Source organism: Chaetomium fimeti (assembly GCF_033439085.1).
Source record: "Chaetomium fimeti strain CBS 168.71 chromosome Unknown B0H64scaffold_11, whole genome shotgun sequence".
NCBI lineage: Eukaryota > Fungi > Ascomycota > Sordariomycetes > Sordariales > Chaetomiaceae > Chaetomium > Chaetomium fimeti.
Genome location: NW_026944339.1, coordinates 323847 through 348231, shown reverse-complemented (window position 1 = coordinate 348231; position 24385 = coordinate 323847). Strand labels below are relative to the sequence as shown.

Below are 24385 nucleotides of genomic sequence, written 5' to 3'. Positions count from 1 at the left end.
GAGGGCGGGAGCGAATGGGAGTGTAGCGGGAGGACAAACAAAATGACGGGGACTGATCAAGCCTGCGTGTGTTGGTGGGCTGTGTGGGCGGGGAGGAGCAAGGCTCGGGAAGAAAACTGGGTGGGACAGGAATCGAATCTGGTATCAAACGCTGTTGCACGTTCAATCTGGGGACGCGGAGGTTCGGAGGTGCTGTTTTGGGAGGACCATAACTCGCATGGGGCATGAGCTTGTGGCAAGGGTCAGCCAAGGGGTGTTGACACCGCGCCGAGTTCCAACCACACATTCCCAAAGAAGGATGGTTGTTGAAATAAACCTGAATACGGATTACATGACTCGCGGTTCGAATATTGAAGTAAATATTGGAGGTAAATATCACAGCATGTACATGGCCGACGCACTCGGGGAGCCCCAGCTTCTCGGCGAGTCTCGGTAGTTTTGCTCCGGTGACGTGGGGGTGCAGCCTTACCAATGAAGGGGCCGTGTTCGTGCTATAACTTAAGTAGTTCATTTTCAAGCCGGGAAATCCAGTCCATGATGATATAGCACGACATTCGTGAGTGTCCCGTGAGTCGTCTCTCCGCGTGGAACAGCCCCATCACAGTACCTTAGGGCTTAGGGTCACGCCCACTCGGTAGGGAGACCAGTTGGTGACTTACCAAAGCTAACGCAGCGTGACAATGCTGTTGGCCCCATTTACGGTTTGCTCCTGTGGGGGCGTCTGAGAGAGGAATGGTCGCGCACCGCGCATGGTTGCCAAGCAGCTCGGAGCCCTCTGGTATTATTTAGCGTCGTTGTGACTGAGGGTTGGGAGTGGGCAACTGTACTTGGCCGTGATGGTGTACGCATGGGTTTCTGTGAAAGAGACACGAGCAGATCAACGTGATGGTTAGATGCGGTAGCGGTTAGATACGGGCACAAAGCTAAAGCAATTCACTAAGGGACGCGAAGGAGTGGAAATACGTAAAGGAAATCTCAGAACGGGGTATCCGTGGCAAACAGAGCGAAAAGAGGGCGATAAACAAGGAAGTGTATCAGTCCCCGTTGATTATTACGAGAGCTTACTTGTTGACCGAGAGGCCTGTTGAGCCCCAGAGTGGTGGAAACCGAAACATGTCGGACCCCCCAGACGCGGCTGAGCTTCAGCGTACGCACCGGGCACAGGGAGGCTGCCGAGCTCATCAAGGGCAATGACTTGAGAGTGTTGCAAGTAACGGGTATGGATTAACGGGTAGCCACCTCCTTGAGGCTCACATGGCCGCGTGAGACTTGAGATGGAAAGAGAGTTAGGGTATATAAACCCAGCTGTGTAGGTACATTTGAGTGAATCCATTTTGTATCCTATTCACGCACTTCACCCGCCCACTCTCCAACGAAACCAACTGTTCCCTACTCAAATTATTAAATTCCTTTTCCGTATCATCGCAACCATGGCCATCCCATCCAATGGATCCTACTCCAATGGCCCTGCCTCTACTGGCACTCCCTTGAACAAAATCAACCGGAACTCGGCTGCCGATTCGACTCTACCGCATGAACCTGGAGCAGGTATACCCGAACCTATTGCAATTTGCGGCATCGGTCTTCGTCTCCCCGGCGGGATTCAGGACGGAGAGGATTTCTGGGATCTTCTAATCAACGGCAAGGATGCCCGAAGCGAGATACCTGACAGTCGATTTGCCATCGATGGTTTCGATGTTTCGCTGTCTGGTCAAGGAGCCATCCCTACCAGACACGGCTATTTTCTTGACGACGACCTTGCTCGCCTCGACACGTCCTTCTTTTCCATGTCCAAGAGTGAGATTGAGCGTTGCGACCCACAGCAGCGGCTGCTTCTCGAAGTCGTCCGAGAGGCGTTCGAGGATGCTGGCGAGGTCAACTACCGCGGCCAGGCCATCGGATGCTACGTCGGCACCTTTGGCCAAGACTGGTATGAGATGACGACAAAGGATGTGCAGAGCATGGGCAACTATTCGATGATGGGGTCCGGAGACCTTGTTCTGGCTAACCGCGTCTCGTACGAATTTGACTTGCGTGGTCCAAGGTGAGCACCGTCTGCGTCTCCACCTGGCTCTTGGTTCTGACTTGGCCCTCTCTACCCATCTAGCTTGGTCGTCAAGACCGGCTGCTCTGCCTCACTTGTGGCGCTCCACGACGCCTGCCGGGCAATACAATCCAGAGATACCTCGGCCGCTGTTGTTTGTGGCACCAGTCTTATCATGACTCCGACTACTACGGCCGTATTCTTTAACGAGGGTGTCCTCTCTCCTGATGCCTCTTGCAAGACCTTTGATGCTACTGCGAACGGCTTTGCCCGGGCCGAGGGCATCACGGCCGTCTACATCAAGCGCCTTGGCGATGCTCTGCGTGACGGAAACCCGATCCGAGCCGTGATTCGTAACACCGGTTCCAACAACGATGGTCGAAGCCAGGGTCTTACGAGCCCCAATGGCGACGCTCACGAAGCTCTCATGCGGCAGGTCTACCAGCAAGCCCACCTAGACCCGTCCGAAACCGCATTCGTTGAGGTACGTTCCACCCTGAACCTTTGTTCCATGAGTTACTCCTAACATTTCTGATGCCCCAGTGCCATGGAACCGGGACCCCGGTAGGTGACCCGACAGAGACACGAGCAGTTGGTAATGTGTTTGGCAACAACGGCGTGTACATTGGCTCGGTAAAACCCAACGTCGGCCACTCGGAAGGCTCCTCCGGCCTCACAAGCCTCATCAAAGCCGTCCTTGCGCTGGAGCACCGCACCATCCTCCCGAACATAAAATTCCAGAAGCCTAACCCACAAAGTACGTACTGTTACTACTAACCCACCTCCCTCGAACTAATTTCCATTTATAACATCCATGACGGCCTTCCTAACCCACTTCTCCCTCTCTGCAGTTCCTTTTGTGGAGAAGAAGCTGGTAGTACCCCTGGCGCCGACCGCCTTTCCCAAGGGTCGTGCCGAGAGAATCAGCGTCAATTCGTTTGGCATCGGAGGCTCAAATGCACATGTAAGTCCTCGACCCTGCTTGCTTGGGCCTACAAATTGTGTCTTCAATACTAATTCGGAACACCAGGCCATTGTTGATTCGTCACCCCAATATTTAAACACGCTTGGTCTGGCTATCAGGGCGGTCAATGGGGTGAACGGCCACAGCGTGAATGCGGTGTCTCGGCCTAATTTGCTCCTTTTCTCCGCCAACTCATCATTATCGCTGCGCAGACAAATCGATTCCTTTGGAGAATACACGGCTGAACATTCCGACCGTTGCAGCGATGCCGCTTACACGCTTGCCCTCCATCGGGAACACCTCCCACTTAAAGCCTTTGCCATCGTTCAGGACGGGAAGGTTTGCGAGACCTCTGCGCAAACCAAGGCAGTAGGATCTGCCCCTGGGATTACCATGATCTTCAGCGGACAGGGGGCGCAATGGCCTCGGATGGGTAGGGAGCTCATACAAATGAGCCCCTCGTTTCGACAGGATATCATGCGTATGGACGAGACTCTTCAGGGGCTACGAATCCCTCCCGAATGGTCAATCCTCGGTACGTCCAGCCATGTTGTTGAACCCAACGAATGTCCCCTTTCACCACTCCTAACCTTCAAGCAGACGAACTCCTGAAGCCTGAAGGGGCAAGCCAAATTCACCGCGCAGAGCTAGCACAGCCCCTGTCTACCGCGCTGCAGATCGCCCTGGTGCGCCAGCTTGAGCGTCTCGACATCATTCCGTCTGCTGTCGCGGGCCACTCAAGCGGTGAGATCGCAGCTGCGTATGCCTCTGGGTACATATCACTAGAATACGCCATCACGCTTGCCTATTACCGGGGCTATGTCAGCTCCCACGGGAACTCGGCGCTTCCAGGGGGGGCTATGGCAGCCGTGGGCCTGGGAGCTGCGGATGTCTCGCGTTTTCTGCAACCTGGCGTTTGTGTGGCCTGCGAGAACAGTCCGTCGAGCACGACCATTTCTGGAGATAGCAAAGCGGTCCAACAGACTTTGGCATCCATTCTCACGGAGTATCCCGAAGTCCTGGCTCGAGCATTGAAAGTCGACGTGGCTTACCATTCACGTGAGTGCCCCCCCTCCGTCATCTCTTGTGCCGCTTGTGGTGGTTGACAAGCTTTCAGACCACATGGCTGCCCTTGCAGCCGAGTATCTCGACCTCCTCCATGGCGAGGACCACCTGTCTTCGGATATCGACCAGGATGTGCCGGGCGCCATATTCTTCTCCAGTGTTACAACGAAACCGATTAGAAACGGGACACCCCTTGCTTCTCCTTACTACTGGGTCATCAACTTAGTCTCCCCTGTCCGGTTTAGCGACGCCGTGTCAAACCTTCTTGCCCACAACAGGGATACTAACCCCTCAAGTATCTTTCTCGAGATTGGGCCACATTCAGCACTGGCCGGACCGCTCCGCCAAATTTGCGAAGCTGCCTCTCAACCATGCAAATACATCCCATCCCAAATTCGGGGCAAGGACAGCGCAGTTAGTTTCCTATCCGCCTTAGGAAGCCTCTACCAAGAGTCTGTCTCCATCAACTGGGAGCCCCTTTTCCCGCCCGGCAGCAAGGCTCTTGCTGGGCTACCGACTTACTCCTGGGACCACAGCGCCGGCCCCTTCTGGTACGAAAATCGTCTGTCAAAAGCCTGGAGAACCCGCCGCTTTCCACAGCATTGCCTTCTCGGTACCCGCGTGGTCGAGACGCCCGACACGGCGCCGCAATGGCGCAACGTGCTAAACTTGGAGCATGTCCCTTGGCTCAATGACCACAAAGTGCGGCAGGATGTTGTTTTCCCCTTTGCTGGCTATGTGGCCATAGCGGGTGAGTCGGTTCGCCAGATGGCGGGCAGTGAGCTGGGGTATCGTCTGCGTCACGTCGTTGCCCGTACGGCTCTCGTGCTGACGGACACGGAGCCGGTGGAAATGGTAACGGCACTACGCCAACAGAGACTCACGGATACGGATGAGTCGACGTGGTTTGACTTTGTCATAGCCTCGTACACTGGATCCACTTGGGTGAAGCATTGCGAGGGGCAAGCAACAGCCCTGCTCCAGCCATCCTTACCGCACCTCACGGCTCGTGACGACCCCCTGCCTCGACTGGTAAACAACACCCGCTTCTACGACGCGCTGTCGCGCGCAGGCCTCCCGTTTGGGCCCGAGTTTCAGCGCCTGGCCGATATCTCAACTTCTGCAACGGAGGGCATTGCCCAGGCGAAGGTGCTCGAGCCTAGCACGGAAACGAGACAGCCGTTTCCCGGTCCCTTACATCCGGCATCCATCGACGCATGCATTCAACTGCTGCTTCTGGCCAACGTGCGGGGCCTATGCCGGAATTTACGCCAGCTAGTAGTCCCTACCCTCATCGAGAGCATCGAGATCGCCCACGGCTCGACCAGTATGCAAACCAAGGCAGTCATCCCCACTCAGGAGCTTGCCTCCGCCAGCGTGGAGTGCGTGACGGACGACAACCGGGTCGCCCTCCGCATTTCCGGACTCCAAGTAACACCGCTAGACAACGACTCGGAGAACCCAGCCCGCGACAACGACCCCGTCGACATCCACGCGGCCGCCCGCCTGCACTGGCTCCCCGACTTCGACTTCGCGCCCCTCCCCACCCTCATCCAACCTCCCCCCTCCAACCAGACCGAACGCTCCCTCAACGAAACCCTCACCCTCCTCTGCATCCTCGAATCCGCTTCCCAACTCACCCCCCTCACCCCCACCCACCCGCACCACACCAAATACCTCGCCTGGCTCACCCAGCAACTCACCCAAGCCCAAACCAACACCCACCCGCTCATCCCCGACGCCGCCCACTACACCACCCTCTCCCCCTCGGAACGCCGCGCCCTCCTCGAAAGCACCTACGCCCAAATCCTCTCCCTCCCCGACGGCGGCGGCGGCGGCAACCACGCGGGCGCGCGCGGCCTGAAGCGCATCAGCGACCACGCGGCGGCGCTGTTCACGGGCGAGCGCGACACGCTGGACCTGCTGATGCAGGATGATTTGCTGGCGGAGATCTATAACGCGGATGCCTTTGACTATGGCGGGTTCGTGCGGCTGCTGGCGCATGCGCGGCCGGATCTGAGGGTGTTGGAGGTCGGGGCCGGGACGGGCGGGACGACCGAGTTGTTGTTGAGGGGGTTGGTTGGCGATGAAATGGGGAAGGGGGGTGGTGGTGGTGTCCCGGGGTATGCTGAGTATATGTTTACGGATGTGTCGGCGGGGTTTTTCCCGCAGGCGAGGAAGCGGTTTGAGGGGGCGCCGAATATGGAGTTTCGGGCGTTGGATATTTCGAGGGATGCGGTCGAGCAGGGGTTTGTGGCTGGGTCGTATGATCTGGTGGTGGCGCCCAATGTGGTGCATGCTACGCCGTGCTTGAGGGAGACGCTGGCGAACTTGCGGCCGCTGCTGAAGGATGATGGGATGTTGTTGTTGTTGGAGCTGTCGACGGTGATGAGGATGCCGACGTTTATCTTTGGGAACTTTAGCGGATGGTGGCTTGGGGAGGAGGATGGGCGGGTCTGGGAGCCGTATGTCCTGCCAGAGCGGTGGGATACGGAGCTCAAGGCCGCCGGATTCACGGGGGTGGATTCTGTCGTGGCGGACGGAGAGATGCCGTGGCAGATGTCCGTTGTCATGGTGTCGAGGCCGAAGATTGAGGAGACGACGGCACTCAACAAAAAGATGACGGTTCTTTGTCGGGATCCTGTCGACGGCCCTGGAGCATCTCTCATCGCCGGGCTCAGGGGTGAAGGTTGGGATGTCACACCATGTCGCTTGGGAGACCTCCCTCCCACAGGACAAGACATCATTTCTTGTATCGACCTCGAGACACGGTTCTTCGACCAAGGGTTTCTTACCGAGACGGACTTTACCGCCTTCCAAGCCCTACTCCGCCATCTCAAGGATAAAGACAGCCGCATCTTGTGGCTCACTCCTCCCTTCCAAGTCAAGTGCCGCGACCCGCACGGTGCCCAGGCTCTCGGCGTTATGCGCACCATCCGCGCTGAGCTAGGCCTCCTTCTGTGCACCCTCGAGCTCGATTACGAGCGTGAAGGGAATGGCGCTGCCCACCTCATCTCCGAGGTTTTCATCAAGAAGGTCCAATGCTCACAAGACGGCGATATCCTCAACGCCGACCGCGAGTTCGCCATCGACAACGGCACCGTCCTCCTCAGCCGATACCACCCCTTCAGCCTCACCGACGAGCAATCTCTCCCTCCTGCCACCACCACAACCACCACTTCCACCGAAACCACCAAAACCCTCCGCATCCCCCACCCCGGCCACCTCCCCTCCCTAACCTGGACCACCACCCCCCTCCAAATCCCCCTCCCCTCAGACCACGTCCTCATCCAAATCCACTCCGCGGCCCTCAACTTCCGCGACATCCTCATCGCCACCGGCGCCATCCCAAACAACACAGACCCCACCACCCCAGCCCAACTCGGCTACGAAGCCTCCGGCACCATCACCCACACCGCCTCCACCCGCTTCCGCCCCGGCGACCGCGTCATCCTCCTCTCGCCGCGCAGCACGCTCACCACCACCCTGTGCGTCCCCGCGGCGCTGGTCGTGCGCATCCCCGACAACATGCCGCTGGCGGCGGCGGCTGCCGCGCCGGTGTGTTTCGGCACGGCGATGCATGCTTTGCTGGGGGTGGGGCGGTTGAGGCCGGGGATGTCGGTGCTGGTGCACTCGGCTTGTGGGGGCGTGGGGTTGGCGGCGTTGGAGGTTTGTCGGGCGGTGGGCGGGGTGGATGTGTATGCGACGGTGGGGAGTGAGGAGAAGGTTGCGGTGTTGGTTGGCGGGGAGTGGGGGGTGAGGAGGGAGAGGGTGTTTGGGTCGCGGGATGGCGGGTTTCGGGAGGGGGTGTTGAGGGAGACGGGGGGGAAGGGGGTGGATTTGGTGCTGAATTCGCTTTCTGGGGAGTTGTTGCACGCGAGTTGGGGGTGTGTGGCCAAGTATGGCATGTTGGTGGAGTTGGGGAAGCGGGATTTGGTTGGGGCGGGGAGGCTGGATATGGCGCCGTTTTTGGCGAACAGGACGTATGCTGGGGTTGATCTGTTTCAGTACTTGACGGAGAGGCCGGAGAAGGTCACCGAGTAAGTGGACTTTGTTTGTCCTTTGCGTCTTGCACGGGTGCTAACTGCGTGGCATTAGGCTACTTACTCAGTATGTCGAGATGTATGAAGAGGGTCGGCTGCGTCTGCCGCAACCTGTCTCGTACTTCAAGGCGGACGAGGTCGAACAGGCCTTCCGGCACCTCCAGAACGCGGGCCATATTGGCAAAGTCGTTGTCAACATGCCGGAGGACGCATCCAGTCTCAACTCGCTCCCGCTGACCAGGTCAGTCACCCTAGACCCGGAAGCCACGTACCTTCTGGTTGGAGGAACGAAAGGCCTTGGGGCCTCCATGTCTACCTGGCTAGTGGAGAACGGCGCTAGGAACTTGACCTTCCTCTCAAGGAGTGCCGGGACAAGCCCCGAAAGCAAGGCTCTCTTCGAGGAACTTCGAGCCATGGGTTGTTCAGTCAGTGCCGTGACAGGAAGTGTGAAGAATAAAGAAGACATTGAGGCGGCAGTTTCGCGCTCCGGGAGGGCGATCAGGGGTGTCTTCCAACTTGCCATGGTCATGAACGTGAGTATCCTTTCGTCCCACGGAGTATTCGATATGGTCAGGTTGGCTAACGCGCCTTTAGGACGCGCCACTTCTGGATATGAAATGGCCTCAGTGGAACGCAACCGTCGGCCCCAAGGTCCGCGGGACGTGGAACCTGCACGACGTGTTGGCCGACCAACCGCTAGACCTTTTCTGGATGGCCAGCTCGATGGTGACAGTCGTCGACGAGGCCGGGCAGGGCAACTACTCGGCAGGCTGCATTTTCCTCGAGGCCTTCTGTCAGTACCGGCACTCGCTCGGACTTCCGGCCACCGTTCTCAACATCTGCCCTATCAGCGGCGTGGGGTACGTCGCCGAGAATGCGCACGCACGCCGGAGCATCAAGGCGCAAGGGTTGTACACGCTCGGGGAGCACGAGTTCCTTGATTTTGTCAAGCACAACATTTTGGAGGCAGAAACAAAGAGCGACATCACCGTGGGAACAGAGGCTACTAGCATCCCACCTAACCCCCCGGCTCTCCAGTCATGGGAAAATCCCAGCCAAGTCGTCATGGGCCTGAGGTCGTCCTCAGACTTACACCTCGACGACCCCAACAGCCGGGTCAACTGGCGCCGCGACCGGCGCATGGGCAGTTATCACAACATTCGGCCGGATGAGGAACACAAGACATCCTCGGCCGGGGCCAATCGGCTTGCCCTGTTCCTCGACACCATCGTTAGTTCCGACGGGGAGGGGTACAAGAGCCGTCTGGCAGACCCTGAGAGCGTTGCGTTTCTGGCGCGTGTGATCGGGGAGAAGATCTACGAACTGATCTTGAAGCCGGTGGCTGATGGCGAGGAAGTCGATACACGCTTAACGCTGGCGCAGATCGGGCTGGACTCGCTGATGGCGATTGAGCTGAGGAGGTGGTTGAGGCGGGTATTTGGCATAGTGATTAGTGTTTTGGAAATCATGGGATCGGGGTCGTTGATTCAGCTGGGCGGGGTGGTGGCGGGAAAGCTGGTGGAAAAACTGGCAAAGGAGTAACTAATGGTTATCGTTGTGGTGGTTGTTTTATTGTTGCTGTGAGCAAGGTAGGTAGTAGGTAGTTGATGGATCACATGGTTGTGTGTACCTTTGTAAACCTAATATGAAAGCATTGTTTTCTTACGGAGATCTCGTATCCTCTCTACGGGTTCGACGGATTCTCGGTTTCGATACTGTTTTCTTCTCCCGAGTTCCTCGTGTCACCGTTTACGCTAACACTAAAGCAGGGCTCGGCCGTGGCGTTGGGAATATCCTTTAGCCGGCGGACCTGGCCTTGCAACAGGCCGCGTATAATTTCAATTGTCTCCTCTAACAGAGCATTCCGCTGTCTCAAGGAACTGACGTAGTCCTGGAGGTTCTCCGTAGAAGCGGTAGAGTCCAGAGACTCCAGTTGCCTCGTAATTCGTTCCAGTCGATCGAATGCAGACTGTCGAACTAATGCAGACTGTCGGTGTGCCTGAGCTGTCAAGTCTACTTTGTCGTTGTTGCGTGAGACCAGAACATCTAAACCAAGCAAGCTTTCCGAAACACCAGCCGCGGCACTAGAAGACATGGTTGAGTATCGGTTTAAGTGCGACGACGGAAGAGCTTGGAAGTACTTCGTATGTACATACAAATCCGTAACTCTGTCACGGCGGGACCCCGTGGATACGGACTCGGTAAATGTTACCTCTTTTTTAAGTAGTCGTATGCGATCCTCGCGCAACCACCAAACGGCACGGGCTGTTGTTCTTCTCGCTTCGACTTGCTTTGTTGCTCAAGTGGGTCCCGGCCGGTGGTGATGGGCGAAGAATGCTCTTTGGTTGGGTCTTGATGCTTGTTTCCCCAGCCTCACACATTCTGTTCACAACAAACAATGTTTCATTTGTGCCGGAAACAACCCCTAACAGGTGACAAGCTAGCCACCGCATTGCAACCCCCCGGCAGTTGCTGTGTGACGCACTGTAACGTCCGTTGTGGACACAAACAGGTCCGCGCAATGGTTTGTTACCGCCGCCGTTCCATGATAGGGAGGGAACAAGTACCGAGGAAAGTTTACACGGTTCACAGTACACAGTATGGTCTTTTTGGATTTGAGACCCAAGTCGCTCGGTCCAGATCACTCGGGACATAAATTAAACCCGGCTGTGTGTTTCAAGGAGGGGTAATTCGAGCCTCGGATCGCATGAGTTCCTCCTGCCGCTGGCTGCAGCAGTCACAGAAGGAAACTCGCCGACGTTCTCGTCCGCGACTGCGGGGAGAAGGTGCTATGAATATTCCCAACCTACAAGTAATTCCCAATTATGCATTTGCAGCCCGCGCAAAGGATTGGGAGACGTCCATGCGTTTTAAGCCGAGCAGCCGGGATCTGCGAAGCTTGATGGCGGGATGGACGGTTATCGGTGAACGAACGATCAATCCAATACCGAGATGAAGCGGCTTCATTCTTGCAGCTTGGCAGCCTAACGCCAATGAGGCAGGCAGGCACGCGAGGCGGTGTGCGACCGACTGTCAAGGGGGTCGGCAGGGCCTCGGCCCGTGAGCCCCCACGTTGGGGATTGTTGAGAATCCGAGGCGGTCACTCCAGCGTTGAAACACGGATGCAATTGGACATACCTCCACAGCGCTCTGCAAAGGGATCGCATCGTTTTGCAGACAGAACTCCCACCACCTAGGTTCCCATGTATTCTGAGAAGGTATACGCGACAGTGCAGTTTCAGTTTGTACGAGAGTTGTTTCCAGGCACGTGCCTCCTTCCCCGAAACACATATCGCCTCCGCCGTTGCCTGTCCCCCGTAGCAAGCCCCAAAACGACACTGGAAACTGGCAGTGCAGCAGCCCGCATTGTCCTTGCGTCGCGTGGCGGGAAAGCTCGCAAAATTTTCAAGCTTTCATGGCAGGCAACAGGGAGGCATTCGGGAAGGAAGAAACTCCTACATATCAGTCCCAGCATTAGCCGGTCAGCACATCCAGCTTTTTGATCCATCAGCTGATGGTGGACATGCTTGAGAGCCGTTGCCCCGCGGGGCGTTTTCGGAGTGCCCAATCAATCCACAGAGCAGTCTTTGTGGGCGCACGTGGGGGAGACGTCCGTGGTGCCAAGTATGCCTTCCGAATCAGGACAGGCGTGGAGTAAAAACTGGAGAGGAGGAATTGTTACGGGGGCAGCGAGCACTAACACGGTTTAGTATGGCCAGCCACCAACTTTTGATGGCGCGCTATTTGGACGCTGCGCCGTCGTGGTTCCGAGGCTTTCCGTGGGGTTCGCTCTGGCCCCTTCTCTGCGGGCTCGCGTTGGTCCGGGCCTTGGCGCTCTTGGCGCACAGGGCTGTTCGGAGAGCATCCTTGCTGCGCCGGCTGCGGTTGCCGTGGCCAGGTCTGCCCCGCGCCGAACATGACGACATGCTCGCCACTCCCCTGTTTCGATCGAGACAAGCAATTGAACCATGTGCGAGATCGATTGGGATTGAATTTTGGATAATTCGATCATAGGGCTTCAAGGAGAAAGGGAAAAGGGAGCGGGAGACGAGCAACCATGGATGTCAAAGAAATGACGAACGCCGAGAGGTCAATTAACGTTATCGACGACGACCAACCCCGGAAACCCGGCAGGCGCGACGTACCCCCCTCCCGTTCTTCAACCGACTGCGACGGAAACGACACCGAAGTGCACATTCAATGGTCCATCTCGCCAAGGTCGCCAAGGTGCCAAGGGATGCACATCCTCGCCTTCCTCACCAGCCCAGCAAACGAGAAGGCTCGTCCGTCGTTATCCCAGAAACATTGCGGGTCGATCGGCGAGAATGTTTGAGAGCCTTGAGAGCTGCCAGTGCTTGGCTTGGTATTTGACTCTGCAGGTTCCCCCCCAAACCTCCCATCCGGCGCTCCAGCTGGACTTGCTCGTTCATTCCACCAAAACATCGATACCTGCTCGCGGCAGTCAGTCTCCGACAGAAGACTAGACCCTCTTACTGTTGAACCGTCATCGTCATCACTGCGCGACAGCCTTCCTTATCTCCCTCCCACCTGCGAGCCAGCCATTGGCGTACTCCATTGACAAGATGGGTGCGAGCAATGACGGGCAGCCTGCGCCCGCGCATGTCTCGGGCCAGTCCAACCGGCCCACGAGCCGTCCTGCCCATGCCCTCACGTACGAGCAACTGGCCACAGAGCTGAATGCCGACGTTCTGTCTGGGCTGACCGCGAACGAGGCCAAGACCCGACTTGAACAATTTGGACGGAACGATCTGGGCGAGGAGGAGGGTGTTCAGCCCCTCAAGATCGTTGTCGCCCAGATCGCCAATGCCATGACCTTGGTAACTGTGCCCATTTTCTCCCACTGAGGAATGATGGAGATTCTGATCTTGGCCAAACACAGGTGCTTATTCTCGCCATGGCCGTCAGTTTCGGTATCCAATCTTGGATCGAGGGTGGTGTCGTCGCCGCCGTCATCCTGCTCAACGTCGTCGTCGGTTTCTTCCAGGAATACTCGGCTGAAAAGACCATGGATTCCTTGCGCTCGCTCAGTTCTCCCACCGCTACTGTCGTCCGTAACGGCGAGGCCATGGTCGTGCCCTCTGGTGAAGTCGTTCCCGGCGATTTGATCGAGGTCAAGATGGGCGACACGATTCCCGCCGATATCAGGTACGGACCCATCTCATACTGCGAGCTTGTGTTTCCCATTGCTTGCGTTTGTGACCATTGTGGGGGCGTGTCCATTGACGGGTAGACAGACTCATTGAGGCCAAGAACTTCGAAACCGACGAAGCCCTGTTGACTGGTGAATCCCTGCCCGTGCGGAAGCGCGAGCATGCCACCTTCGAGGACAACACCGGACCCGGTGACCGGCTCAACGTTGCCTACAGCAGCTCGACCGTAACCAAAGGCCGCGCCAAAGGAATTGTCTTCGCGACTGCTACTTTCACCGAGATCGGCGCCATCGCGTCGGCCCTCAACCAAAAGGAACGCCGCGTGCGCCCCGTCAAGCGCAAGGAAAACGGCAAGGCCGGGCCCCATCGTTACCTGGAAGCTTACACTCTCACCCTGGGCGATGCCCTTGGTCGTTTCCTGGGCGTCAACGTCGGCACCCCGCTGCAGCGCAAGCTGAGCAAGCTGGCCATGCTCTTGTTCGGTGTTGCCGTCGTCTGCGCCATCATCGTCCTCGGTGCCAACCGCTTCCACACTTCGCAAGCAGTCATCATCTACGCCGTGGCCACTGGTCTTTCTATGATCCCCGCCTCTCTGGTCGTCGTTCTTACTATTACCATGGCCGCCGGTACCAAGCGCATGGTGCAACGCCACGTCATCGTCCGCAACCTCAAGAGTCTTGAGGCTCTCGGCGCCGTGACCGACATCTGCAGTGACAAGACCGGCACCCTCACCCAGGGCAAGATGGTTGCCCGTGGCGCATGGGTTCCCGGCATCGGCACATATACCGTCGAGCTGACCTCGAGCGAGCCCTTTAACCCAACCCAGGGCGATATCCGCTTTGAGGCCCGCGAGCCGACCGACATCAACTTCGGTCCGCGCTCCGACAAGGAAGAGGAGGGGGCTAGTGAAAAGGCTCCCGTCTCCGCCCCTGCCGACCTTCTCGCCTCCAGCAAATCTCGTCTGCAGGAATTCCTCACCGTCGCCTCGCTTGCCAACGTCGCCACCGTCTTCGAGAAGGAAGGCGCTTGGGTTGCCCGCGGTGACCCCACTGAGATCGCCATCCAGGTCTTCGCCAGCCGTTTCGGCAAGAACAGACTCGATGTCATGAAGGAGACTGGCGGTAATACCCCGGAGTGGCTGGAGGTGGCCGAATTTCCATTCGACAGCGACGTCAAGCGCATGAGTGTCATCATGAAGCACAACACGACCGGAGAGCACTTTGGCTTCACCAAGGGCGCTGTCGAACGGGTTATCCGGGTTTGCACCAAGTATTGCACCGACGACGTGCCCAAGGGTGAGGTCGCCGAGGCTGAGATGACTGAGGAATTCCGGGAGCAGATTCTGGCCAACATGGAGGTGTTCGCCGGCCTCGGACTGCGTGTCCTGGCACTCGCGAGCAGGAAGCTGGACCCCGGCATGAACGCTAGCGAGGACACCGACCGCAACGAGATCGAGAAGGACCTGACTTTCCTCGGCTTGATTGGACTCTACGACCCACCCCGTCCCGAGTCGGCCCCGGCCGTGCGTGAGTGCCACGAGGCTGGCATTTCGGTACACATGCTCACGGGTGACCACCCGGAAACGGCCAAGGCGATCGCCATCGAGGTGGGCATCCTGCCCAAGGCCATGAACAGGGTCAGCGCCGATATCGCCAGCGCCATGGTCATGACTGCCTCTGCATTCGACGCTCTTTCCGACGACGAGGTTGACGGGCTTCCGGTCTTGCCGCTGGTGATTGCGCGATGCGCACCGAGCACCAAGGTGCGCATGATTGACGCCCTCCACCGTCGCAAGAGATTTGTCGCCATGGTAAGCTCACCCCTCAATCCAAACATTTCAACACGAAAGCTAACTAGGAACCACTAGACGGGTGACGGCGTAAATGACTCCCCCTCCCTGCGTCGCGCTGACGTCGGCATTGCCATGGGTCAAGCCGGCTCCGACGTGGCCAAGGACGCCTCCGACATTGTGCTGACTGACGATAACTTCGCCTCCATCGTGGCTGCCATCGAAGAAGGCCGCCGTATCTTCGACAACATCCAGAAGTTCGTCCTGCACGTGCTGGCCGAAAACCTTGCCCAGGCCGGTACTCTCCTTGTGGGTCTTGCTTTCAAGGACGCCTCTTCGCTCTCCGTTTTCCCCCTCGCCCCCGTCGAAATTGTGTGGATCATCATGATCACATCGGGCTTGCCCGACATGGGTCTGGGTTTCGAGCGCGCCGTTCCGGATATCATGCGGCGCCCGCCGCACTCGCTCAAGATGGGTATCTTCACGTTCGAGTTCCTCGTCGATATGGTCGTCTACGGCTTGTGGGTGGCCACGCTGTGCCTGGCCAGTTTCGTGCTGCGTGTTTACGCGTGGGGCAACGGCAACCTTGGCGAGTACTGCAACGACGGCTACAGCGAGCAGTGCGACACCGTCTTCCGCGCCCGCGCCACCACCTTTGCCTGCCTGACCTGGTTCTCGCTCTTCCTCGCCTGGGAGGTCGTCGATATGCGCCGCTCCTTCTTCCGCATGCAGCCCGGCAGCAAGCTCTACTTCACCCAGTGGTTCCACGACGTCTGGCGCAACAAGTTCCTCTTCTGGGCCATCCTGTTCGGCTTCGTCTCCCTCTTCCCCACCCTTTACATCCCCGTCATCAACCACGCCGTCTTCAAGCACACCGGCATCAGCTGGGAGTGGGGCATCGTCTTCGTCGCCGCCGGCCTGTTCTTTGCGGGCGTCGAGGCCTGGAAGTGGGCCAAGCGTGTGTTCTTTAGGAGACGGGCGCGCAAATCCACGGGCAGGGCCTGGAAGGATCTGGACATCGAGGAGCGCGTGTTTGGCGAATATCTCAGCGGTTATGAGAGCTCCGAGGTCGCTGCCGCTAACGGGCGCGATTGACTAAAAAGGGGCGGGAAGCCCCTGGTGACGAAGGCTGGTGTGGTGGTGGCTGTTGGAACGGAAGTGGTTGTTGGTGATGCCATGTGGGTTGTTGATGGCATAAGTGTATTTCCCACCACTGCTGGGGGTGGCGCAGTGGTGGCAAGCGTCGAGGGTTCCCGAAAGGGACAACGCATGGAGACGAAGGGGGTCTGGATGCAGACGGCCCCTGGTCACTGGGGGTCGGGCAGGCCAGGGGCGATGTGTTGTAAACAAAATGGGGAAGAGGACCGTAGTTTCTGCGGACCTCGGGATAGCGAAGAAACTAGTATAGATAGCTCGATAGCGGCTCAGTTAGACTGGCAATCCAATATAACTATTCCGCAGACATTTTGTGATCAATCTGCCGTGAATCAGGTTGGGTTTCGCGCACTGTCACCCGCATATTAACCATTACACTGTGCCTTCAGAACCCATGTGGCACAGAAGTGAGAACCAATCGAACAGGGGGATTATCCGCGTTGCGAGCTCACTGCCACCAACATGAATCACACTGGACAAGGCACGTTGGGGGCGAGTCATCTGGTCCCAAGCGTTCAATCCCTTTTCCACCATCATCATCCCCCCCCAACGAGCGTCTGCAGCAACTCTTCCTTCAAACTCGCGCCGCAGGGAACAAGCAGCAACGCCCTCCGAGGCAAGTATCAGTACACCACCCCGATGACCTTGTACCACAGTTCCGTTGGCTGTCTCTGTGATAAACATTAACAGTGAAAGCTCTCCAGAAATGAGTGCCGATTCATCGGTAGCGCCCGTTCCCGCCATGGGTGAAAACCCAAACTCCCACGGCACGATGAAGATCGAAAATGTACGATTTCATGTTCTGGTCATTCTCATGATATTCAAACCAACTTTAACCCTTCGATAGACAGAAAAGAGGGATACCCTCAAGGCGATCGAGAAGAAATACCAAAAGCTATGGGCAGCAGAGAAGGTATTCGAGTCCGATGCTCCGTCATGCTCGGAATATCCGCTGGAGTCGATTTCGGCGGATGAGCTGCGAGGCAAGGTTCCCAAGTTCTTTGGTTAGTATTAACCTCGCTAGTCCCGACCTTGTCTACCATTCCCGGGCAGGTGCTGACTTGCAAACTCAGGAACCATGGCATACCCGCAAGTCGATCTCACACTTGCGTTGTATCCCTCTTGCTAATAGACGCTCAGTTACGTGAATGGTGTCCCGCATCTAGGCCATGGCTTCACCATCTCCAAGGTAGACTTCACCACTCGTGTTGCTAGGGCTGAAGGCAAGAACACGTTGTATCCTCAGGGGTACCACGCAACGGGTATGCCTATCAAGGCTTGCGCAGACAAACTTGCAAACGAGATTGCCATGTTCGGAGAGCTATTCACGGGTTATAACGAAAGTGTCGCCACCGAAGCGTTGGGGGGCGCATCAGTGCTGCTGCCCAAGCCTAAGGACGATGTTACTAAGTTCACCAACGTAAAGAAAGGTAGGCTTCACGTCTTTAAGGGTCAGCTTTAGGTTGCTAATGGTACTGTAGGCAAGGCAGCACTTAAGTCCGCCAAGGCAAAGTACCAGTTCCAAGTGATGCTGTCGTTGGGCATCCCCCGCGAGGAAATTCACAAATTCGCCGATGCCAAATACTGGTTGCACTATTTCCCCCAGCTGTGGCAGCAACATCTCACCGAGTTCGGCTGTGGGATCGACTGGCGCCGCAGCTTCATCACAACTGATATCAACCCGTACTACGACTCTTTCGTCCGCTGGCAAATGCGGCGGCTTAGGGATCTTGGGAAGATCCGCTTCGGGAAACGGTTCACAGTGTATTCCCCGAAGGATGGCCAGCCATGTCTGGACCATGATCGTGCTTCTGGGGAAGGTGTCCTGGTCCAGGAATATATCGGTCTGAGGTGCAAGGTCGTGGACTGGTCCGCGCGGGCCAAGACAGTCATTTCGACGAACAACTCCCTCCCAAGCAACGCCGACGTCTTCATGATCCCAGCAACCCTACGCCCGGAAACCATGTACGGTCAAACGAATCTTTTTGTCTCTTACAACATCTCGTACGGCATCTTCAAGGTCTCCGACACGGTCTTCTACCTCGCCACAGACAGAGCTGCACGCAACATGGCATTCCAAGGAATCTTCCCTGACTGGGGAAGCGTCCCCAAGGTCATGGAGATCAAGGGCGTCGATTTAGTCGGCACGGCTGTTCGTGCACCGCTCAGCGCCCGAGATGTCATCTACGTCCTGCCCGTGGACACGATCAAGCCTACAAAGGGGACCGGCGTGGTTACATCCGTACCATCAGACAGTCCAGCCGACCATGTCACGACGCTCGAGCTATTCAAAAAGGCTGCGCACTACGGCATCGATCCCCAGTGGGTGTGTCAAGACATCTTGCCGATCATCGACACACCCGAATACGGCAATACCATTGCCCCAACCCTCGTCAAAAAGCTCAAGATCAACTCCCCCAAAGACGAGCGACAGTTGGCCGAGGCCAAAGAACTCGCCTACAAGGTTGGCTTCTACCAGGGCACCATGGTTTACGGGCCATTCACTGGGATGCCAGTCCAAGAAGCCAAGACCCAAATCCGCCAGCAGCTTCTCGACTCAGGAGATGCCTTCATCTACTGCGAGCCCGACGGCCCGGTAACCTCTCGCTCCGGCGAGGACTGCGTCGCCGCATTCCTGGACCAATGGTTCCTAGCATACGGCGTGGACGAGCCGTGGCGGGACGCGACGCTCAGCCACCTGCGCGGCGAGGACGGGCTGGGGTCGTTCAACTGTTTCGGCGCCGTCACCAAGCACGCGCTCGAGCAGACGTTTGGGTGGATGCGCGAGTGGTCCGTCACGCGCCAGTATGGATTGGGGACGGGGCTGCCGTGGGATCCGTCACAGATGGTGGAGGGTTTGTCGGATTCGGCCGTGTACATGGCGTATTATACCGTCGCGGGGTTTTTGCATGCTGATATTTATGGGCAGCGGCCTGGGAGTGCGGGGGTTGGGGCGTCGCAGATGACGGATGGGGTGTGGGATTATGTGTTTGCTCTTGCTGATGGGGTGGAGAGTGAGATTCCGAGGGCGACGCTCGACGCTATGAGGAGGGAGTTCACGTACTGGTACCCGTTGGATGTTCGCATTAGCGGGAAAGACCTTGTGAACAACCATTTTGTGTTCTTTCTTTACATCCATCAAGCCATCTGGGGGAAACAAGCACCGGGCTTGCTTCCAAAGGGTATCAGACTCAATGGCCATCTGACGCTCAACGGCGAGAAGATGAGCAAGAGTACGGGAAACTTTATGACGCTGACCAGCGCGGTGGATAAGTTCGGGGCGGATGCGACTCGGATCGCCCTCGCCGACGGCGGGGACGGCATCGACGACGCCAACTTCGAAGAGACAACTGCCAACGCTACGATCCTGAAACTGTTTGAGCTGAAACGGTGGATCGAGAATGTCGTCCAACAAGCGCGATTGTTGAAGCCCGGCGAAGAATACAGTCAGGTTCGAGCTGTAGAGAAGCTGGACAATGTCGACTCCATCCAGAGAACAGGTCCCCAGAAATTCTGGGACTCGCTGTTCTTGAACGACTTGATGGTATTGATCCGCCAAACCGTTCACGCATACCGGTCGTAAGTTCAAGAACCACGCGCAGAACATTCAGGCAAGACACTAATAGTGGCAAACAGTACCAACTTCAAGGCGGCTCTCAAATCCGGGTTCTACGACTTTACCGCGGCTCGCGATAGCTACCGTGCCGCCACCCATTCAGCATCCATCGGAATGCACCGTGAATGTATCCGCTACTATCTGGAATGGCAAGCACTGATGCTGTCCATTTTTGCGCCGCATTGGGCAGATTATATTTGGAGAGAAGTCCTGCTGAAGGTACCAGGGAGCCCCGTCTCCAGCGGTCCCTATTCGCCAGCTATGCTAACTCGGAGTTTACAGCCCTCTACCATTCAGCTCGAGGTTTTCCCTGGTGTCGCTGAGCCTAGCCCCGAGATGGAATCTACTTCCGAGTACATCAGAACAACGACATCCCGCGTCCTAGCAGCCTACGCCGGCCAGCAGAAGCGCCTGGCTAAGGGCAAGGGAGTGCTCTTCGACCCGATCAAAGACAAGTGCCTGAACATATACGTGGCAAGGTCCTGGCCGGCGTGGCAGCAACGTTATGTTGATCTCGTTCGAGACATGTTTGACGGAGGCACGCTGGACGTGAAGAGCGTGGTGAAGAAGGTGGAGAACGGGGATATGAAGCGGGCTATGCCGTTTGTGCGGGATCTTAAACGCAGATTGGAAGCTGGAGAGGCGCCTGGTTCTGTCCTTGAAAGGGCCTTGGGGTTTGACGAGGTAATGGTTTTGGAGGAGCTGATGCCAATCTTGCGGTCGGGGGTCCCGAGGCTTACAGTGATCAACGTGATTGTCCTCGAAGATCAGAGCCAACAGGGGGACACGAGCGGTACTAGGACTGGAGGAGGCGGGATCCCCAAAGTCGCAAGCTCAGCGGAACCAGGAAATCCGGCGATTCAGTTCCTCAACGTGGTAGAAGCACCGAATATGTTGGCTTTGAACTAATAGAATAGGGGAGGTGTATAGGAAGTAAGGACTACAAAATCATGCATCAAGTCACACGACATCTTCACATATGAGCAGTGCTAAGGAATGAACTAATGGTTATATTTCCCTGTGATTATTCTTCAAGGGCGGCCAGGATTTCTCGGCGTTCGTTATGTGCCTTGACTATATTCATCATATCCTGGTGCACCATCCCGCCTTCGGCAAAAGTCCCTCGAAAGCTAGCCTCTACAAGCTCCTCGAGTGTGGTAGCCCTACACCGGTGCCAGATATCATCGGGGGAGGGCAATTCCGCCCCAGCGTCCAGCAACAACCGCAACTTCGCCGTGCTCTGCGCCTTGATGGCCAAGTGCAGTGCCGTCTCACAGCACATAAAGTCCATAAAGGTACCGATCCTGTCCCACCTTTTGCACGTGTATCTCTCGCACTCCTTGTGCAGCCAGCAGCGGCATGGTACTTCGAGGTGCTGCGACTTGAATTGGCAGGACACGAGATGCGCTGTACCCCAGCTGTCAGACCCGGGCGTTCGCCGCATGTTGAGGTTGCACCCGGCCGGGTGTGTGACAATGAGCCGCAGCGTCTCCAGCGTCCCAACCTCTACCGCCAGCATGGCAGGCGAGAGCATGTTCTTCATGGCGCCGCGGCCATCGGCCCACCAAAAGCTTTCAAAGTCGACACCCGTGCCGTCGAGCAACCCAGTCGCACCGGCCGAAGCGTACATATCGAGCGCCTTGGTGATGGTAGCATGGTCGTTGTTCTCGATGGCCCAGTAGAGCGCCGGCTTGCCCTTGCTCCGTAGCACCTCTCGTTCCCAGAGTAGCGGGTTGGCTATCTTGTAGGTGAGAGTGTTGCACCGCGCGAAGGTGCACAAGGCACGGAAGTCGGGGATTTTGCGGGCGATGTCGTTCAGAATCTCGGTTGGAATGCCTCGCCGCTTGTTAGTTTCGGCCATGGTTTGGTTTGTTAGGATGCTAATTACCCGTAATATTGGTAGAAATCCTGGTTTTGGTTTTAGTCAGTCCTTTACGGGGGTTATAACAAAGTGCAATGGCGAGGGGATGAAAACCAATAACACGTTCTCATTTATATCGGAGGAAATTGTGATATCACCTTGGGCTAACAAAGCCTTGAATCTTTGTCGAGTCCGTTATATCGCGGGATGGTGCCGGGGTCCTCCCGTGAACAACAACGGAGGGCTGGGGAGTTATAACAGGGCTAACAAAAGGAGTAAACATGTTTTTGGCTCAACCATCTGGATTCCATGCTGCACGAAGTCTTGGACCAAAGGTTCTCCCCCTCAAAGTCTAACCCCTGAATACCAACCACCACCAGACAAGGTTTCACGGACCGGTTCGCGATCTACCGTTACCCATTGCATAACAGACCTCAACAACCTCGCCTTAACACCCTCGTCCTGGCCAATTTCTATTTTACCAACCCCCTCCGCCCCATAAGATCTGCATCCCGGTCACTCCGGCGTCGCCTTGCAGCCTCCAGCAAATTTTCCTCGCGCATTTTCTGAAGATGGTGGGTCAACAAAGCTTCCTGCCTGCTCCGGGTCAGTCACAACCGCATCGTCAACAGCACCAGGGTTGCGTCTGGAAACGGGGTGGGTTCTTACGTCGGAGCCCTCCCAACGACGGCGGCGTTGTCCCCTTCCACGCGAGGGACGGTGAATACGTGGACTACGTCGGGCATGTCTGGTTTGACGTTGACGCCTTTGGTGGCGATCCACTCGAGGTCGGGCGCGTTTGTTGGGGGCTGGTAGTCGAAAAGCTGGTGCTGGCCCTCTGGGTTGTCTCTGATGTACTCTGCCTCGTACCGGTTCTTGGGGTTTGCCCGCTTGCGGACGGGCTCGATGGTGACGACGTGTCCCGACTTGGTCTCGTTCCGGCCATAGGCCACGGCGGCCTTCTGTGTACCTAGACGTTTGTTGAGTTGGTGAACTACTTCTAGTACGTTATCCGGGTGGACGTTGGTGACAAGGACACTAATTAGTGAGGAATGAACACTTGGTGATTAGCCCATCCGGTTTCCCTTTTGCTGTATGACGTTTCAGCTCGTGGGACGACGTACCCATGTTGCTGGTCGACCATTGCCTGGATCTGGTCAAGAGACCTTGCAGTCAGCTTCGTTCCAAACGGGACGCCGTGGTACTCGTTCGCATATTGCTCCACTGGTATGTCCTTGAGACGCGCCATGCATCTCCAAGCACAGTCCTCGTACTTAAAAACCATGTGAATATCATCGGTGTCTGCAATAACAACAGGCTCGTGGGGCTCGATATCCATGTCCTCGATTCCCTCGATGTGATTCAGATTGACCTGTAAAGGGACTTCGTGGGGATCGGCAATCACGGGCATCTCAGGTCGAGTCCTGGCTGCCGGCTGTGGTCGTCCCCCCGACGCCCCTGATGCTTTTGCTCGGGCACCTTTGGCACGGGGACGGGGGCCACCAAACGTACGATCGCTCTCCGCTCCATGGTAGTCCACTCCAGTCTCAGGTGCGCTGGTCCCGGCAACGGGCTCGTCGTCGAGAAGAACACCTTCGCTTGGCTCGTGGTAACTGAAGTGGAAGTCCGATGTCGAGGCCGCGGCAGTGGTCTCGTTGCCGAGGCTGCGGGTCACACTAGACAGTTCCGAAAGGGGCTGGGCCATCTTCACCGTTGCCTGGCGAGTGACGGCGCCCCCCTCGCCCCCCAAGGCGCCGGTCGCAAAATCGGCGATCGGAGTGGTGACAACGTTGTAGACATCGCATGCATCACCGGTCTTGATGGCCTGGTCCGCGAGACTAATGTAGCCGTTCGGGGTGAACTTCCCCTTTTCGATAGACTTCTCAGCGGTCACGGCAGCATCGTATGCCAGGCCGGCCACCAATGTCGCGGTGCCGGCTGCAACTACCCCAGCGCCCCCCGTAGCCACCGTGACGGCGAGGACAGCGGTTGAGCGGTTGGCGCTGTTGAGGCACCGTTCTGCACCCTCCTCGTCCCCTTCGCAGTAGTGCACCACGGCCATGACGTGTCCCACCACGGGGGTGTTTTCGCCCAGTTCTTCCATGGCTTGGGCCTGCGCTTTGACTATGCGCGCAGTTTGGGGGCCATCGTTGTTCAGCTCGGCGCAGGCAAGCCTGATGTTGGAGGCGACCATGCTGCGATCCGCATAGTCCTCCCAGGACTTCCCGGCGCTGGTGATAAGCTTTTCGGCGGCTTCATGATCGAAGGGGTAACAGACGCCTGCGGCCACAGTGCGGCCGGCGCTGTCGATGACAGTGAGAGCCTCGCCAACCACCGGAAGAGATTTTGCCGCGCCCATGATGTGAGGGAAATTCTGGTCGGAAACAAAGGGGGGGATGGGGTAACTGGTCACCCCTGCTCGGGGTAAGTTCTAGGGAGACTGCAATGCTGGTTCGCGGCGCTATGAGAAGTTTGGTTCTGCGATGGATTGCGAAAAGACTGGTGAAAGAAGGACGGGAGAGATTAATATATCAGGGGTTCCCGTGCTCAGGCCAGAACCCAGGGTGAAACCCAAGAAAGCAGTTCCCGGATTCGCCGCCATGGGGAGTACCACAAACCAGACACGGCGCAATTCGCGTCCGACAGAACCTAAGGAATGGCAAACAGCTTTGTCGGG

General features: G+C 57.1%; 5 protein-coding genes across 5 annotated transcripts; 3 read left to right on the top strand and 2 right to left on the bottom strand.

Moving 5' to 3' along the window:
* Nucleotides 1-1113: 1113 nt before the first annotated feature.
* B0H64DRAFT_451487 (polyketide synthase) lies at nt 1114-9658 on the top strand (the record flags this gene model as incomplete). Its single annotated transcript, XM_062807163.1, has 11 exons — nt 1114-1147; nt 1549-2044; nt 2108-2528; nt 2588-2801; nt 2896-3008; nt 3075-3543; nt 3609-4067; nt 4126-7763; nt 7794-8113; nt 8172-8649; nt 8711-9658. 11 exons carry the CDS (start codon nt 1114-1116, stop codon nt 9656-9658), a joined length of 7590 nt encoding a protein of 2529 aa, XP_062654439.1.
* Nucleotides 9659-12699: 3041 nt separating this feature from the next.
* Nucleotides 12700-16171, top strand: B0H64DRAFT_446735 (uncharacterized protein; the record flags this gene model as incomplete). Its single annotated transcript, XM_062806943.1, has 4 exons — nt 12700-12954; nt 13017-13282; nt 13372-15097; nt 15155-16171. The coding sequence occupies 4 exons, from the start codon at nt 12700-12702 to the stop codon at nt 16169-16171; spliced, it is 3264 nt and encodes a 1087-aa protein (XP_062654438.1).
* Nucleotides 16172-16973: 802 nt separating this feature from the next.
* Nucleotides 16974-20756, top strand: B0H64DRAFT_331292 (uncharacterized protein; the record flags this gene model as incomplete). Its single annotated transcript, XM_062800990.1, has 7 exons — nt 16974-17018; nt 17079-17235; nt 17305-17324; nt 17364-17661; nt 17713-19810; nt 19868-20066; nt 20130-20756. 7 exons carry the CDS (start codon nt 16974-16976, stop codon nt 20754-20756), a joined length of 3444 nt encoding a protein of 1147 aa, XP_062654437.1.
* Nucleotides 20757-20867: 111 nt separating this feature from the next.
* On the bottom strand, nt 20868-21708 carry B0H64DRAFT_478770 (uncharacterized protein; the record flags this gene model as incomplete). The annotated part of the gene is made up of 1 exon (XM_062808268.1): nt 20868-21708. One exon carries the CDS (start codon nt 21706-21708, stop codon nt 20872-20874), a length of 837 nt encoding a protein of 278 aa, XP_062654436.1. The 3' UTR covers nt 20868-20871.
* A 289-nt stretch (nt 21709-21997) lies between these two features.
* Nucleotides 21998-24198, bottom strand: B0H64DRAFT_436311 (uncharacterized protein). The gene is made up of 4 exons (XM_062806185.1): nt 23221-24198; nt 22833-23136; nt 22378-22746; nt 21998-22305 (listed from the first exon to the last, which is right to left on the bottom strand). The coding sequence occupies exons 1-4, from the start codon at nt 24065-24067 to the stop codon at nt 22182-22184; spliced, it is 1644 nt and encodes a 547-aa protein (XP_062654435.1). The 5' UTR covers nt 24068-24198; the 3' UTR covers nt 21998-22181.
* Between the last annotated feature and the right edge of the window lie 187 nt (nt 24199-24385).

Bases quoted from the DNA above. Each gene is read 5' to 3' on its own strand.
- B0H64DRAFT_436311 (XM_062806185.1), bottom strand. From the start codon at position 24,067: ATGGGCGCGGCAAAATCTCTTCCGGTGGTTGGCGAGGCTCTCACTGTC. The intron at 22,747-22,832 runs GTACGTCGTCCC...CTCACTAATTAG, and splicing joins ATGGTCGACCAGCAACATGG to TGTCCTTGTCACCAACGTCC. The intron at 22,306-22,377 runs GTAAGAACCCAC...GACCCGGAGCAG, and splicing joins GTCGTTGGGAGGGCTCCGAC to GCAGGAAGCTTTGTTGACCC.